The sequence below is a fragment of the Crocodylus siamensis genome, chromosome 2 (assembly GCF_052110815.1).
Source record: "Crocodylus siamensis isolate JL-2025a chromosome 2, ASM5211081v1, whole genome shotgun sequence".
NCBI classification, from domain to species: domain Eukaryota; kingdom Metazoa; phylum Chordata; order Crocodylia; family Crocodylidae; genus Crocodylus; species Crocodylus siamensis.
In genome coordinates this window covers 245,154,728-245,172,391 of record NC_143396.1, presented here as the reverse complement: position 1 = coordinate 245,172,391, position 17,664 = coordinate 245,154,728, and the positions used below count along the sequence as shown (strand labels likewise).

The 17,664-nt window shown below is 42.2% G+C and overlaps 1 protein-coding gene across 3 annotated transcripts in view; it reads left to right on the top strand.

Moving 5' to 3' along the window:
- Window positions 1-17,664, top strand: part of STRN3 (striatin 3) — a 117,785-nt gene that overhangs the window by 83,968 nt on the left and 16,153 nt on the right. For all 3 annotated transcript variants that reach the window (XM_090033548.1, XM_090033549.1, XM_090033550.1), the window contains 2 exons: window positions 15,739-15,914; window positions 16,073-16,120. In XM_090033548.1, coding sequence (XP_089889674.1) covers window positions 15,739-15,914; window positions 16,073-16,120 — 224 coding nt within the window. The remainder of the gene's footprint in view (window positions 1-15,738; window positions 15,915-16,072; window positions 16,121-17,664) is intronic.

The window sequence follows — 17,664 nt, the reverse complement described above, 5'->3', positions numbered from 1 at the left end:
CAGTAGATTGGCTGCTTCCATCCTAGCCAGCTACATTTTCACTGACCAACAAGAAATCAGTTTATGATGGAATGGAAATAGGCTATGTATAGCCTGTATCCATGTAACATCACTTAATGAGATTTTACCTGAGAAAATATCAAAGATGGGTGCCCTTCCCCATCCCTTCCCCCAACAGGGGCACTTTCCACAGTGGATCAGAGGCAGGTTGGGGAACTCCCCCAAGTCATCTTCAGATGCAAGGGACCTCAAAAGATTTGGCCTTTCACCTAAAATGTATTGGAACTACAAATAATCAGACTAGGCAATAGTTGTTCCAATGTGTTCTGTAGAAAATCTGCAGAACAGATTTATATTGATAATGGATACATAGTAGTGCAAGAGCATACCACTCTTTTGCTAATCTGTATCAAGAGGCTCTCTAGCTGTATGTCACCATCATGGGATAAACCACAGCTTTCCATCTTTCAGAAATCAGTGACAGCCCAAGAGATACTTTTAGCAGACAGTCAGCCATTTGTGAACTGTCATTGCTGAGGTCCATCACAGAACTAGTATTCTAATAATGAGGAAATCCTGTGGGACTTGTTAGTAAGACCAGCACAAAATATCCAATCTTTTCTTTCAAGGCAGACATGCACCCTTCCTCAGCTGCAGGAGGCTTCCACTCACCATGAACCTCAGGACACGTAAGCTATTCCACTTAAATTAAGGCAAATAGCCAAAATGACACAGGAGAAAACCAATATAATTCTAATATTTCTGAGAGAATTCTACTGAGTTACATTCTCTTGAAGGCTATTTTATCTTATATTCTACTTTTAGACTGCCTGAAATAGGATCATAGGAGAGTAGGGTGGGAAGGGAAATCAGGAGGCCTCTAGTACAGTCCCCAACTCAGGAAAGGATCATTCCTGACTAAACTATTCCACTCTAGTGTGTCTGTCTGACTAGCTCTTGAAAATTTCCAAATACGGAGATTCCGTAACTTCTAGGTAGCTTATTCCAGTGCTTGATCACCCTTACAGTCAAAGTTCTTCCTAATCTCCAACCTAAATTTCTTCTTCTACAGCTTAAGGCCATTTTTCCTAGTCCTGTCTCCTACAGCCACACAGAATAGTCTCAACTTTATCCTCTCTGTAATCACCCTGTGGTCACCAACCAGTGGATCTTGAGCCACTGGTAGATCTCGGAGCCTCTTGGAGTTGGTCTGAGGCTGGGGTGGGGGGCTGAGTGCACACGTGCGCCCCAGCCCAGGACGTCAGTCTGTGGGAGGGGGAAGGGGCGGGGGCTAGATTGAGGCCACCGCGGTGAGGGCCTGTGCCCCAGAGACAGGAGCAGGGGCCCTGGCCGGGTGGGACTTGCCTGCTGAGGAGGCCCGCCCCCAAATAATTTTTTCCCCTCTGCTTCAATCTGCCCCCTTGCCCCTCCCCACAGACTTGCCTGCTGGGGCAGAGCACAGTGTACAGTAGATCTTGGGTTGTTTTTAAATGCCAAAGGTGATATACTTAAAAAGGTTGGAGACCACTGCTGTTGTTATTTGCAGACTTTTATTAAATCCCACTTCCCCCTCCCCCCAGTCTTCTTGTCCCCAGATTAAACAGTCTTCCAGTTCTTTCAGCCTTTCATAAGTCATGTTTCCCTGGCCTCTATTTTTCTGTCTCTCCACTGGACTTTTTTCCAGTTTCTCCATCTTTCTTCAGGTGTGGGACCCTAAACTGGTCACAGGTGAGGCCCCACATACCCTGAGTAGAGCAGTAGAGTCACTGTCTTTGATTTGTAAGTCACACTTCTGTTAATACAGTCCAACATGCTGTTGGCTTTGTTTTGCAACAAGAGCTCACTGTTGGCTTGTATTCTACTTATGGCCTACTCTAACCCCCCAGGTGCTTCTCTGCAGTACTGCATCTTATTTAGTCACTCCCCAATCTATTTTTGCATGTAGTTATTCTGTCCCAAGTGAAGGACTTTGTACTTCTCCTTGTTGATTTTCATCTGATAGTTTTTAGACCATTTGTAGAGTTGACTATCATACAGGTGATGACATGGCATTGTTCTCGTGCTACGTTGTTCCTAAGCAGCTATTGCTATTTCAGGGCATATCAGTAAATATACAGTAAGGGAAATGTTGATGGTCAGCAGTAGCTCTTGCTGAAGTGTTGTTGCAGAGGGATAATGATGGCTATACTGCAGAACCAAGATAAGATACAGATGTAAAATTGCTGATTTGAAATTCTTAATGTTAACTTAGAATAGGGGCTGGCAACCTATGCCCATGCAGCTGGATCCAACCTGTGTTGCCTTTTAATCTGGTCTGTGCAGCCACGGCTTTGGTAGTGTTGGGCTCTCCCTGTGCTACACCACAGTTAGTTGCCAGGAGCTCTGGCAGAGGGAAACTGTTCCTGCACTGCCATGATTAGCTACATGGTACTCAAGCACAGGGGAAGCTCTTACTGTACCATGCCAAAGTCGGATGGCACAACCTTTCACGGAGCAGGTCTTTCACTGTGCTGAACTGTGCCACAGGTGAGCGGTGGGGAGAAGCAGCACTGTGCCTGCCTATCTCTGATCTGAGCTGGGTTATTCTGGGCCTGCCACCTGAAAATGTTGCCACCCCTTAACTTACATTCAACAAAAGAGAACGCTTTCTTTTGAGGAAAATTCATTCCTGTAAGCCAGCAGCACATGAACTGTTTTACCGGTGGATCATACATTAAAATCAGAATGGGCTGAGGGCTGTATAGAAAAGCATTGCTTGAGCTCCACGTGCACGGTAAGCTCTGAGCTCGCTGCCATGCTAGTATGGGTTCTGGCTGAAGCCACTGCTTTAGTGTAGCTCTGGAGCCCAAGGTCTTCAGGGTGGAAAAGGGGGGGATGAGCTTGCCTCAGTGTTTACCCTGTAGCTGTGGAGCTGCACAAAAGTCGTGGCTTCAGCCACAGCCTACACTGGCATGCCAGTAACTGATGGGTTGTTCACACTGGCTTCATAGGTCATAAATTGAACACCGTTGTTCTAAGTGGTTCAGTTTGGGCAACATAACCATGACTTAGTAGAAGAGGCTCCTATTCCAAAAATTCTGTGACTACGTTTCGGACAGTTGGAGTTCTCATTGAGCTCCAGCAGCATTTAACATAAATTTCTGCTAGTTTCTCATGTGGAGGTGTGGTGAAGGTGTAGCTGATGATATTGCTGTGATGGCCTGGGAAATGAGAGGGAGGGATTTTTATGGGTGATATCTTTTATGGGACCGACTGCAGTTAGGTTGGGATAGACTTAGAGAAGCTTTTGAATGCAGTGCCTTCTTCAGGTCACTTGCTAGGATACTTGTTAGTTTCCCAACTCTTTCACTCTAGTTAATGTCTCACAGGCTACCTTAACAAGATTTCTGGAAAAGCTACTCATTGCTTATCTGTTAGTCAAGGGACCTTCCTCTGTGTGGGATCACACTGCATGGAGACTTCTTTGAGCTGCTTTTAAAGTGCATTTTAATATTGCTTTTCTTCAGGACAGTATTCTTAGTTGTCGTTACTTGATGTTCCCTATCCCCCCACTAGTGCTCCTCCTTCAGTATTATGCAGGAAGTTGTGTTAAGCCTGCCCTGTTATCCCTTTTGTATTGCCCACAATCACTTTTTGTTTTGATTGTTGATTCTAGATCCCCAGCTTTTTTCTTTGGGGGTTGCAGTCTATGGTTTCTATCCATTTCCAGGTCTTTTCTTTGATATTTTAATACTCTACCAATCCCTGCAGAGGTGTTTTCTCAGGCCCACTTGCACTTTGGATTCTAGCCTAGGGATCTTGAATAAAGGAACAAAAACTTATTTCCTTCATTTTTCACTTTTGTCCCCATCTTACTTTTTATTTTGGCAAGGCATTTTGTCACTCGTCTTCCTGGACCCATGAAGTCTTCAGATTCTCTTCTCTGCAGGTGGATCTGAATGAAAACATCCTCTCCTGGTCTGGTGTTGGCTAGACCCAGGATGCTAACAATGAAACCAGGGTGCCAGGTTCCTAGTTTGGTCCTCATGGAGCAACCTGTGGGCTGTACTTTTGGAATTTCTTGCTCTTAAACTCAGTATACCCTGCCCTTGGAGGTGTGTAGCAGATGGAGATAATTGAGCAGGATTCGTCAATCCTTTAAAATCCCTTGGCTAGGAAGGTCAAGGATCTTTAAAGTTTTCTGGCTTAAAGATCCACCATGTGTAGAATACATAAAACACCAAACTTGACAGCTAGAGTGGTTTTAGAGTTTTTAGGTCACTTGCTTGTTTTCCTCCCCAGGCTTCATTCTGCAGTAAGAGAGAGAGAGAACTTCAGACCTTAGACATGTCAAGATTTTTATTGTATTATTTTAATGGAATAATATGACCCTTTTAGGTCATGTTTCTGCCTCTTCATTGGAGTTTCTGGGCTTCCAAGGCATCAGATTTTCTCATCTCATTTCACCCCAGTACTCTTTCCTGCCATGGCAGCAGGTTGGACTCGATGATCTACTCAGGTCCCTTCCAATCCTACAAACTATGAAAAGCTATGAAAGCTTGTGGCAAGTTAAACTTGATATTCAAAAAGAGTGAAACGGGTAGATGCAACAAGAGGAAAGTTCTCCTGAAATGAGACAGTTTGCAGGCAGTTTATTATAACAGAGGTTGGGGTGGCTGAAGTCACATGCTATGTGGCCTTTTGGCCTGAGCTTACTGCTATTCATTTCAGGTTACTGACCCAGACCATGTTGGGAGAGTGACCACTCTTCCAGTAGAAAATAAAAATGTACAAATGTTCACGCTTTTCCTTCAAACCAAAAATGGCTGAACAGGGAGAAATATAGATTCCTACCTGGTAGGAGTCAGTTCTGGGAGAGCGTCTTAGTCTGAAGGAAGTATAGGGTACAGCCAGTCCCACTTCTGTAGAGCAAGAGGGGAGGGGAGGAGCCTGGTATGAGAAGCAGACAGGGAGTTTTTCTTGTTGCTCCAGACCCTCTGGGATTAGGAAGACTGGAGTAGCCCTTGCTTTCCCCAGACCAGAATCACCCTGGTCTTGTAAAGATGCAAAGAACAGGGGAGAGGGAGTTGGTTGCAGGCTCAATGTCTGTACGGCTTTCTCTCCTGGAATCACTTTTAGCGGTGGAAGCTTTCCACTGCTAGAAACAAACATTTGTACACAGCCTTATTTTTGGCTGTTTGCAGAGAATGTATATTGTTGTCCTTCCTTCACCAGCTGCATTCCACAAGGGCTTCTTTTGAACATTTCCTCTGAAATAATATTCCTATTTTGAAAAAGTTCTGAGCATGGGTTTTAGAATTAATTTTTACTCTAAAAGTTTTGGCAATTAAATGAGGAATGATGAAAAGATTCTGATACATAGGAGAGGCAATGTCATGGGGTCTTGAACTCTTTGAATAATGGGACTGCAGTACAGTCAAAGGAGAGCAAGTCACTAGTTCTGTGTTCAACGTGTTCCTGATACATAAGCCCACAAAATACAAGCATCCCCTGTGTTCAAATTTTTGTAACCCTTGGTGCAACCTAGACAATATGTGCCCTTGGAACAGTGAGAGGCAGTTTTGGGATGGTGATGGACTGGGGGAGTTGAGGGTGCCAAGTAGGTGCTTGCTTTGTGTTTCTGCCAACCATTGCTGTACGTGGCTGTTCTCCAGCACAGTTGCTGAGGCCTAGAATACTCCTAATAAGACAAGCCTCTTTAGTGGTAAGTTGTGGGTTGTTTGCCTTTGATTTATTCTGTACAAATAAGGCGGTTTGTCCTTAAAGGAATTTTTCACACTGTGGGTGCTAAGAAGTTCTGACAGTTTGGGATCATGGATTGTGAAAGTTGATTACTTCCTTCTAAGCGCATGCATTGTGGAGGAAAGGAAATGGAGCCATCTCATATAATCCTATAATAGGTTTTGTGGCTGTTCTACCAGGCCACAGTGCCTTATCCTTTCTTCTACACTTTCCCAATCATGAGAGGACACCTAGAACACTCCCCACTTGCATCAAGCCATCAGTGTAAGAGCTACTCCAAATTCACCTTTTGCCCCACAGTAGAAACTGACTCTCTCTTGTCTTGCCCTGCCAGACATCCTCATAGCACCTTACCTTCCCATCTTCTCTTATCCTAATTAAGGTTAAGAGGCATGGCATAGCAAAAAGAAAAGAATGGAACTGTGTAAGAGGTGTGAGGGAACAATGAGCAGCTTTGGATGTAAGGGGGAGTAGCTGAGAGTATGTGGATTTGCAGAGCAACAACTGTGATGGATGGAATATTGGAGCAAAGCATGGGAATGAAAGATTTGAGATCCAGTGGGAGAAAGTTAGATTTGGGAGGTACATTGTCTCATGTGATGTAGCTTCAGATAAATTTCCACCAACTCCCTGCTAGTTGCTGCCCTATACCTGTCTCTTCTCTCCAGCTACTTAACCTATATTATCCTTTCTTTTTCCTGGTTTTTAGAGTCTACCTCTACAAAGAGGAATATGCCTTCTCTGCTGGGGCCTGTAGGGGGGCTGTCAGGAAAGCTAAGGCGGACATAGAGCTAGGACTAGCATCCAAGATCAAGGATAATAAGTCCTTTTTCAAATATATAGGGAGGATGAAGAAAGCACCGGGTAATGTGGGGCCCCTGCAAAATACGCTGGGCAATCTGGTGGTTGCGCCAGAGGAGAAAGCAGACCTCTTTAACCAATTCTTCACCTTCATTTTCTTGTGCAAGGACCGGGACTTCCCCGCTGTGATGCCAGACGGACTCGAGGGGAACACCTCCAGACCTCAGGCTGGGGAGGACCGGGTTAGAGAGCTTCTGGAGGGGCTGGACGTGTTCAGGTTAGCGGGTCCAGATGCTCTCCACCCCAGGGTGTTGAGGGAGCTAGCTGGGGTTATTGCAGGGCCCTTGGCATGGCTTTATGAGCACTCATGGTGCTCGGGCCAGGTGCCAGATGATTGGAAGATAGCTAACGTGGTCCCCATCTTCAAAAAAGGGAAGAGAGGACCCAGGCAACTATAGACCTGTCAGTCTTACCTCAATCCTAGGGAAACTCTTTGAGAAGATCCTCAAGGAGCACATCTGTGATGGGCCAGCTTTAGGGATGATGCTCAAGGGCAACCAGCATGGTTTCATTAGGGGCAGGTCATGTCAGACCAACCTGATTGCCTTTTTATGATCAGGTCCCAAAGGCAGTGGATACAGGTGTTGCCGTGGATGTAGTCTTTCTAGACTTCAGCAAGGCCTTTGACACTGTTTCCCACCCCATCCTCATTAAAAAATTAGGCGACTGTGGCGTTGATGCCTACACAGTCAGATGGATTGCAGATTGGCTCCAGGGTCATACTCAGAGGGTGGCGGTGGATCGGTCATATTCGACCTCGGGGGATAGTGGGCAGCGGAGTCCCCCAGGGCTCGGTCCTTGGGCCTGCACTGTTCAATTTCTTCATCAGCAGTTTGGACGATGAGGTAAATTTGCTGATGATGCCAAAATTTGGGGTGAGGCGAGCATGCTAGTAGGGAGGGAAGGACTGCAGCAAGATCTGGATAGGTTACAGGGGTGAGCTAACATAAACAGGAAGCGTTTCAATACTGACAAGTGCAGGGTACCGCACTTAGGGAGTAGAAATCAGCAGCACACTTATAGAATGGGAAACTCCCTTCTTGAGAACACGGAGGCAGAAAGGGATCTTGGAGTCATTATTGACTCCAAGATGAACATGGGCCGACAATGCAAGGTCACGGTTGGCAGCGCTAACTGGACCTTGTTGTACATCCACAGGTGCATCTCAAGTACAGCCAAGGAGGTGATCCTTCCCCTCTATGCGACACTGGTCAGGCCACAGCTGGAGTACTGTGTCCAGTTCTGTGCGCCCTGTTTCAGGAGGGATTTGGACAACATTGAAAGGGTCCAGAGGAGGGCCACCCGCATGATCCGGGGACAACAGGGCAGACCCTACAAATGAAAGACTGTGGAACCTAAACCTGTTCAACCTTCACAAGAGAAGGCTGAGGGGGGACCTGGTGACTGTCTATAAACTCACTAGGGGGGACCAGAAGGGTTTGGGGGAGACACTGTTTCCCCTAGCACCCCCTGGCATAAGAAGGAATAATGGACACAAGTTATTGGAGGGTAGGTTTAGATTAGACATCCGCAAGAACTACTTCACAGTTAGGGCGGCTAGGAGCTGGAACCAACTTCCAAGGGAAGTGGTGCTGACTCTTACCCTGGGGGTCTTTAAGAAGAGGCTTGATGCCTACCTGGCTGGACTCATATGAGTCCAGTTTTTCTCCTGCCCAGGCAGGGGGTCGGACCTGAAGATCTACAAGGTCCCTTCTGACGCTACTTCTGTGATTCTATGATACCTTAACTCTTTTTGTCTTTGTTTTTAAAGGCCTGAATGTAGCGAAATTCTTTGTTCTAAAATGGCCCTACTTAACTCTGAATTAATAAAGGTTTGGGGACTTGATAATAGTGACGGTGGTAGACATCAGTGCCCCTGTTTCCTGCCATTTGGTCCTTGTTTCTGTGTCTTTTTGCAGCCTAACAGCAATATAGTTTGCTACAAGCTCATTCCTTTGTCCAAGCACCCTGTGATTTGATGTGGGGTGGAGGATTTAGTTTTCAGATGTTCTCTTACTGTTGACCCTGAGGAAGAACCTCTTTCATTTGAAGACTTGTTTAACATTATCTTAGCTACATAGTTGGTTCAATAAAAGATAACATCCTAAGAAGTCCTTGCCTTTTCACTGGGCATATTTCTTGAGAGGTCTTGGGATACCTGGAATGTAAAGAGAGGCCTGGAGTTTGTAAACTTGCCCTTACCACAGTCATCCAAAAATGAGATTTATTCAAAAACAGAGAGAAAATGAAAATAAACAGCACATTTCTGTAGAAGATTATTTTAGAAATTGCATATAATGCATTTTTTTAAAGAACAAACTACATTTAAAAAGGCTACTTCCAAAGCATATTATTGAAATTGTACACTCAGGAAGCTAAGACAGGGAATACCAGTATTAGATTTGCTTGTGCCTTTAATTTGGTCTCCCTTGTGCACGTATGTCATGATACTTTAATCACATGATGACACATTTTTTCGTAGTAAAAGTCATATTGAGAACACAGGAGATACTGTCTGCAGAAGAAGGATCAAATTGTATAGAGCATGGTTGACAATGTACAGCCTGCAAAGCCTATGGATCTTTCAGTTTGTCCTGTGGAGCTGAGGTTTCAGTGGTGAGGGAGCTTCAGTGGTGTTCAGCCATGAGGGTTTTGCCTACAGTGCACTATGCTGCAGTTTCATGGCAGAGAATTTGCTGTGCTGCACCAGGTTGGGGGGGGTGGGATCATAACAAGGAGATGCAGTGGTACCAACTGTGTCTTAGTGTTGGCCTGGCAAAGGCCAGACCTGGGCCATTCTAGCCCTCTGCTACAAAATGTTGCCAACTGCTGGTATAGAACATGAGAATGCCCACTGCTATTTTTACTGTAGTAACTGGAAAGCATGCAGGGAATAAGATGGGATGAAAGGAAGAACTGGAATGGTCTTGTTATGAGATCCTTGTCTGTGACTCTTGGGAACTGGATGCTAGAACTGATGTTTTTACAGACTTGCAGTAAAAAAGCTAGAAAAGGTAAATGAAACTTTCATAGATGACCATATTTATTGTAAATCCATCCCTCCTTTCCTGGATGTTCAGCCACAGGCCTGATTTGTCAGTGTTGTACATTTGGCAGCTGTAATTGAAGTCAGCATTGTGTAAAATGAGATTTGAAAAAATCAGGTCCTGGTGTGTAAAAAGTGGCATTTAGTCACTGAGATCTAAAATTAGAAAATGTTTCTGCAGATGTTGAGCATAACATGTTTCTGCCTCATTTCCTTGTTTGTAGAAAGTGGATAATACTCCAATGAGTGGATCTAGGATTTTGAAAAGGGTGGTGCAGATGGCATCATTAAATATGCTGCATCACACCAAATAACACAATCTATTTTTCTCCAGTTAGAAAGAAACTAAAGTCTTTACTAATGTTAGGGGACTTGGGTGATATTATTTGGTTTAAGAAAGAAGCAGAAACAAATAACATAAGTGGCACAGGCATCGATTTTCTATATTGTGTATAAAAAACACAACGCACTAGGCAAAAATAATCCAAAAATGTCATTTCGTTAGTCTTGTTGTCATCACAATAAAATGTATATTTCTTTTTCAGATTCATATAATGAAATTTAGCCTTTCTGGGCATCTGAATCTAGTGTTTCATGAGAAGTTATTTCCATACCTGTGTAAATTTTCACCTGAGTTAACATTTCCATGAGTTTTTTTAACTGTAGCTAAAAAAAACTGTCCTCAGGGCTGTGAAATATGCACTAGTACCAAGAGCAGCTAACAGACGGCAGAATTGCAGAAGATAGCACAGCTTGATTAAAGGAGCTGTGAAAGACCATTAAAAAGGAGAGGGTCATTAGTACCCTGTAGAATAAAGAGTTTAGAAAAAAATTAGGTAGAACCATGAAGTCAGTTGACTCTCTCAGGGCTGCTTTAATAGAAATGCTGCTGCCCCTGGTAAGCAGTTGGTTTTAAACTTTGAGTGGATCAGGAATCAAAGTGGGAAGCAACTGTTCCTGAATACTTCCTATTTCACTGAAGTGTACAGAAGATATATATGTTAAAATTTTTGGAGCAGACAGATGCCACCTCTGTGTTCTGTGTATGATACCAGTGGTATGCAGGGTCTGAGATGTGGATCTACATGGATAATAAGGAAAAAAAATATCAAGCAGCTCTTTCTCTAAGCACTATCCTGTTCCCTGAATGTGGAAGGAGTCCAGTGGAAACCCATGAGATCATATAATTTGAGGGGGCAGCTTAAGCTTGGCAACATTCTAAGTCAGTTAAGGAAAAGGCAGTATAACGCAGTTCATTTGCCGCCTTTTGTTCATTAACAAAATGTTTTGCACAGTTTGATTTGTTGTCAGTTTAGATGGCTACAAAATACTGAATGTTGACTAAAGATAAGGATCTTAACATCCTGTGTTTTTGGTATAATAAACTCTAGGGTGTGTGACCATTTAAGATCCTGTTGCAGCATCCAGAGGGAATTTATATTGAAAAAATTACAGATCTACATTTTAATAGACTTCTAGTATCTGTCTCATTAGCTATCTGCTTTCAGGCTTACTTGGTGAGTGAGCAAGACTTGAGGGAGACGGTAGGAACATCAAGTTTCTTAATACTGAACAAGCCAGACACCTATGACACTTTTAGGCTCTTGACAGACAATATAAAATAAATGTGTGCTACTTCCTTTGCTGACAGCTAACTGAAGCAAATGATTCAAGTCTGTTTTTTGAGAACAGTTGTTTGGAGAAAAAGAGTCCTTAGAACCAGTATTGTCTTTTTTTCTCTATGGTTCCCTTGCCAAGATTGTTACTGTAAGCTTAAAAAAAAAAAAAAAAGGTCATTGCAATATTTCCCATGCTGTATGGTGTGCCCCCCTGGAGACGCGTATAAATCAGTGGTAATCGGCAATTCCCCTCTGCATCAGCCATGCTTGTGCTCCCTCCACTTCAGCTGCCACCCTTCTTCTCCCTGCTGCCATTTGTCCTGGCCACTGGTGAAAAGAAATGGTGGCAGTCGGTGATGGCAAAAGCGGCAGTTGTTGCTCAAGTTTAGAAGTGCCCAGCCTTACTGCTGGGGGGTGTGAACCCACAAGGTTTGCGGAGTGATGATGTATTCAAAGACAGTTTTCAGGAAGGCACATAGTTAAAGTGATATTCTGTTCCTTTGATATTAAAACAAACAAACCAAAAAAACCCAATTTAGAATAATTAAATTCCTTATAGAAAGCTTATCAGTGATTCCCAAAGGGTGTGATGTAGCAGAGCAATGGAGGTGTTCTGTGAGATCTCCCTGTGTGGAGATAAATGCTCCCCTGCTGTCTGGCACCCTGCACCTGCCCCAAGTACTCTAGCAGTGCTCATGGCTGCTCCTCTAAGATGGCTGCCACCACTTTGTTCCCCCCTCCCTTACCTGCCCCCAGATACCTCCTGTGTTAGTTCTCCTGCCCCCATGCTCCCAGCAGTACCCTCTGCTTCAAGTGGGCAGGTGGGCTCTCAGACAGAGTTGCAGTTTGCAGCCCGCCTCATCCCTTCCACTTCTGTCACGCTTCCAGGGCTGGCAGGAGGAGTTGCCAGCATGGGAAACCCTGTATGAACTTTGCAGCAGTGGGTGCTGCCCCCCCCCCGAGGTACAGACAAGAAGTCAGGAAGGGGCAGACAGTGGAAAGAACAGGGCCCACCTGCCTGCAAGTGGCACAAGCTAGACCAGTGATTCTCAATTTTTTTTTTTAGCCTCAAGGGCACCTTCCATATCTCTTCTGAATTTAGACCTATTGCAGTGATTTTTATCTGGGGTGCCATTGAATTCAGAGTAGTTACAGATTCTTTTGCTAACTGTGCCTCTTGGTACTGATACAATTTTCTCTGGCAGGGAATGGAATGTGTTATAGAATCACAGAAGTAGGGTTGGAAGGGACCTTGTAGGTCTTCAAGTCCAGCTTCCCGCCTGGGTGGGAGAAAAACTGGACTCAAATCAGTTACGTTTTTTGGGGAAAAAAATTATACCCACCCCCAGACACAAGCCTACATCCTTCCATCCATCTCTTTTGGGGTGTAAAAGTGAAGTGTGTTGCCAGTTTTAATCCAGAAAAAATCGGTGCCCCAGGTATCAGAAATTTGGGAAATACAAGTTTATATTTTAGAGTGATGCAGAGATGGTCTAAATTTAGTTAATATGTAAACAAAGCTTACTGTAGCCATTGTCTACTAAATAATTAAATACTAAAATAATCTTTAGAAGAGGTGGAAGGTAACCTCTTAGCAGATGCTGTTTACTGTCCTGTGGCAGGTTGTAATTGTCCCAACTCTTTTTCCTTTGTTTTCTGTTGAGGTACTAATAGATGTTTACATATTATACAAATTATGTACAAGAATTACATAAAAGTGTAATCCATTATTACATTATCCAGCTATAATGTATAAAGCTAATTTGGAATTACAAAGCAGAACAAATATTTATTGGACATTCACTTTAATTGGATTTCTGTAAAGAAAGTTTTGTTTTCATTAACATTTTATTTTACTTCTGTAGTCATAATGTTATGCAAGACAAAGTATGTAAGATAGTAGTTATACATGTCATGCATATGATAAGGTTAAAAAAAACCCTTAAAGCCTAATCCTGTCTCCTAAATAACATGGGTAATACATTATTCAACTTCACAACCACTATGTATGTTGATCCAACAGCATAATTTTAAGACCATATTGGAGTAGGAAGATCCTACCAATAAGGAAGAAAAAGATTAGAGGAAGTCACTATTAACCTGATTTTAAGGTTGAAGAATCTAACAGTAACAGTATAGATTAGTAGTATTTTGAAGCATGTATCTCACAAAATACAAAAAATTGCTGTATTAGTATAAACTTCTAATTTAGAGTTCCTTTTATGATCATTGGGAATGGCCTTAGAAAGTTCAAGAATATTAATATTAAACTTATTTGATAGAATTCTTCCCTGTTTAAAACCAGGTTAAAAATTTAATATTTTAATTTTAATCTGATTTTAACCCAAAACCTGTTTAAAACTAAATCAGAAATGTTAACAACATAAATTAAAGACTAAATTTCCCATAGTATAGTAATCATGAACCCCCCCCCCCCACCCCCCAAGCAATGCATGTTTTCTGCTTTTTAAGGCGGGTGAAACCAGTGGGTTGGAGGAAATCTCTATTAAACAGAAACAGTTTGTTGAATGCACAAACTTGCTTTTGGCAACTGTAGACTCTTCTGCTGGTGTAGAGAGAATATTTTCTTTATTTCATTTTATTTAGTTTAGAACAGTATGTTAAGTTGAAAAATTTGAAGGCAATTGAAAAAGCAAACTTTCAGTTACAATCTGTGACAAAACTCACCATGAGAGGATAAAACCTATTAGGTCAAAAACTGAAGGGCACAATTTCCATAAACAACCACTTCAGTTTACTGACAAGAGATTTTACTCTTACTGGTTGATATATCACTAAGTTTTAAATGCAAAGCCTGTTGGATGCACCTTTTTTTGTGGCTAGCACATTTCATGTAGTTTTATTTTACTAATAATCTTATAATGCTGGTTTTGTGTAGGTTAATTGAATTCCAGGTTCCATCCAAAAGTAGCTTGACAAAAATAATTATTTAGATTATTACTCATTATAAATAAGAGAAGTCATTGTCTTTTTTAATAAAGTGAAATGTAAACATTTAAACATCTGAAAAATGGAAGTTCAGCTATCTAATTGTTTAGGTGACTAAATAGTGCATCAGAAGGAAATGCTACAGGTAGTGTAAGGACTGTCTTTAATTGCCTGTCATCACCTGGAGTACTGTGTCCAGTTTCGGGCCCCCCACTACAGAAAGGATGTAGACAAATTGGAGAGAGTCCAGTGGCGGGCAACAAAAATAGGGAGCTGGGGGGCATGACTTCTGAGGAGAGACTGAGCAAACTGGGCTTATTTAGCCTGGGGAAGAGAAGACAGAGGATTTAATAGCAGTCTTCAGTTACCTGAAGGGTGGTCCCAAATAAAGCTGGACTGTTCTCAGCAGTGGCAGATGACAGCACAAGGAGCAAAGCTCTCAAGATGCAGCAAGCAAAGTTTGTGTTAGATATTAGGGAAAACATTCTCACTAGGAGGGGGGTAGTAAAGCACTGGAACAGACTACCCAGAGAGGCAGTGGAATCTCCATCCATGAGGTTTTCAAAACCCAGCTAGACGAAGCTTTGGCTGGGCTGATATAGTTGGGGATGGTCCTGCTTTGAACAGGAGGTTGGACTAGAAGTCCTGCTGAGGTCCTTTCCAACCCTGATTTTCTGTGATCTGCATACGGTTACTGAAGAATGAGACAACCTTTTTCTAAGAAAGTAATTATACAAAATAAATGCATAATAAAATAAATACAGTAATTTAAATATCAAGGCTTCTTGCTTAGAGATTCATATTGAGATTAAAATTTCTAATTTAAATCATTTTGGTTTAAATCAAGGGTGTCAAACTTATGGCCTGAGAGTCAGGTCTGGCCTGTAGAGCCCTGTTGTGCCTGGTGGTGCTTACCAAAGGGCTGGGAATTCAGCAGTGTGGTCTGCCATCAAAATCTGGGACTTTGAGCTCTGTTGACAGCTTAATACCCTGAGTAACCTTCTGGAAAGGTGAATTATAAACAACCAAATTTCTGATTAAATTAGAATTTTCTTCCAGATACATGGTTTTTGAGGCTTCTGTATTGTATCAGCTGCCTTGTGCACAAGCATGTTTGTATTTCTAATTTACCGTGTTATATTTAAGAACTGGAGTGGATACTTGCTTGCAGGAAAAGTAGTCTTCAAGTACCTATTGAAATGCAAATACTTTGTTTTATTTCATAGGTGTTTCTAACCTATTTGCAAATAAATGCCTTAGAAACTTTGGCAATCTGCCCACAAACAAAACCTTTCTTTAATTCATATGACTAACCTGCAGTACCTTGCATTTATCTTAGTGTTAATCCATATGCAGCTCTCTCTTTTCTTTCCATTGGTAGTTCTGCAGCAACTGTCTTAAGTTTATTATACCATTAAACGGGCATTTATATTTTGACCAAAGCTTAATTTTTCAAACACAAATATGATGCATATTTTTATACATAAGATCAGTAGTAAAGCTATTACTTCCCTTTTTTAGCTGCCTGCCAATAAAGATGCCTTCCGGAAGACATGGAATCCTAAATACACGCTGCGCAGTCATTTTGATGGAGTGCGGGCATTAGCTTTTCATCCTGTAGAGCCTGTGCTGGTTACAGCCTCTGAGGACCATACTCTAAAACTTTGGAACTTGCAGAAAACAGTTCCTGCCAAAAAGCAAGTATATGAGGTTTATAGGTTTTTGGGGTTTTTTAAATAAAAAGCTTTTACATGTTTTTGAAAACTTGTTAGCCATCTCTGTAAAATCTTTTTTGTTATATTTATTTTAACAGATTGTGTTTATGTACACTCACCTTTCCCAATTTTTCTTTCAGGAGTGCCTCTTTAGATGTAGAACCTATCTACACATTTAGGGCCCACATGTAAGTGTTTGCTGGAGTTAGTACTTTACAAACAGCTTTTGCCAGTTTTCTAGGGATCTTGGCTTAAAGGCCACTAATTTTATTAAAACTATAATACATATTACCAGGCAAGTGCATGATGCTTTGTAAAGCAAATAAACATTGCATGTTTGTGCTGAAGTGAAGTGAGCATAGAACAGATGGAGATGGTAACAGTGGTTGATGTTCAGGGGAAAAGGGGAAGAAATGGAAGGTGCTAAATCATGCAGTGACTTTAATGAATGATACCCATATCTTTTAAGACTGCAGTTTTGAATATACTGTTTTTCTTGCATATGACACGCCCCAGAATTAATACACAACTTGGCTTGGAAGGGTAGAATTAAGAAGAAAAAGCTTTTTCCACAGTTATGGCTGTATAGAGCAAGGACGGAGCCTAATCTTCAGCTGCATCACCTTTCCTTTCTCTCTAACCTTTGTTGCTGCTGAAGACTGATGTGCATGAGTGGATCTGTGAGTTTGAAAAGAGGCAAAGAGTCTCCAGGGCTGTGAAATAAGAGACACCACAGGAGTAGTTAGAAGGCAGAAAAATTGTCCTAAAAAGGTTAGCTTCATCAGTGGAAAATCAAAACCATTAAAAAGAAGAGGTGATTGTTACCACATATGGAGTTAAAAACAGTGAGCGATTTCATAGACATTAGGGCTGGAAGGGACCTCGGAAGATAAGAGTCCAGCCCCCCGCCCAAAGGGCAGGCAGTCAGCTGGGGTCATTGGATCCCAGCAAGATAAGCATCCAATTTGCTCTTGAAGGTGAAGAGCAAATTAAGTCAATTGACTTCCTCAGCTGCCTTAAAATGCCGTGACATCTCTTATTTATGATTAATAATATTCTTAATAATAATGCCACAGCTGCTGCACAGTGGAGCAGGGATCAAAGCAGGGTGCTTCTATCCTGGACAGAAAATCAGCTGCACTGCTTAATCTGTGCACCCCAGTTTTGGTAGGCTGATTTTGGGGGAAAGTTGTATGCGAGAAAACAGTAATGTGTAATTCTACTCTAACTGGTTTGAGACAAGTGATAGAAAAAGATGAAAGTGTAGTTAGTGGATTTAGAAAAGATGCCTTCAGATATAACAGGCTGCAGGAAAAAAAGGTACAGAAGTGGGTGCGAGAGAAAAACTTGAATAAAAAGAATTGAGTAGGTGAAGAAGAAAAATAGACGAAGCTGAAAAGTAGGAAGGATCTAAATTGTGTAGGCCTTTGAACCTGAGAATGTTCTAAGAGGGCTAATGAGGGAGTCTTAAATGGCATAAATTGAGGCAGATGGATTTTCATTGCAAACTGTATTTGGAGAGGGAAGTAGGTAGGAGATGCCAGGAAACCTGAGAGACATGGTTGCAGTAATAAATGGAATGAGTCGTGATCGAGGCCTGGGCAAGATTTAAACAATCCCTAACAATTCCAGCTACAATGTCAAGCAAGGCCTTTTTTTCTACCTTCTAAGTCTTGAGCTTGCCTGTTTGTTTTTTGGGTTGTTTCTGGTGGGGGAGCCAGTACAAAGTAAC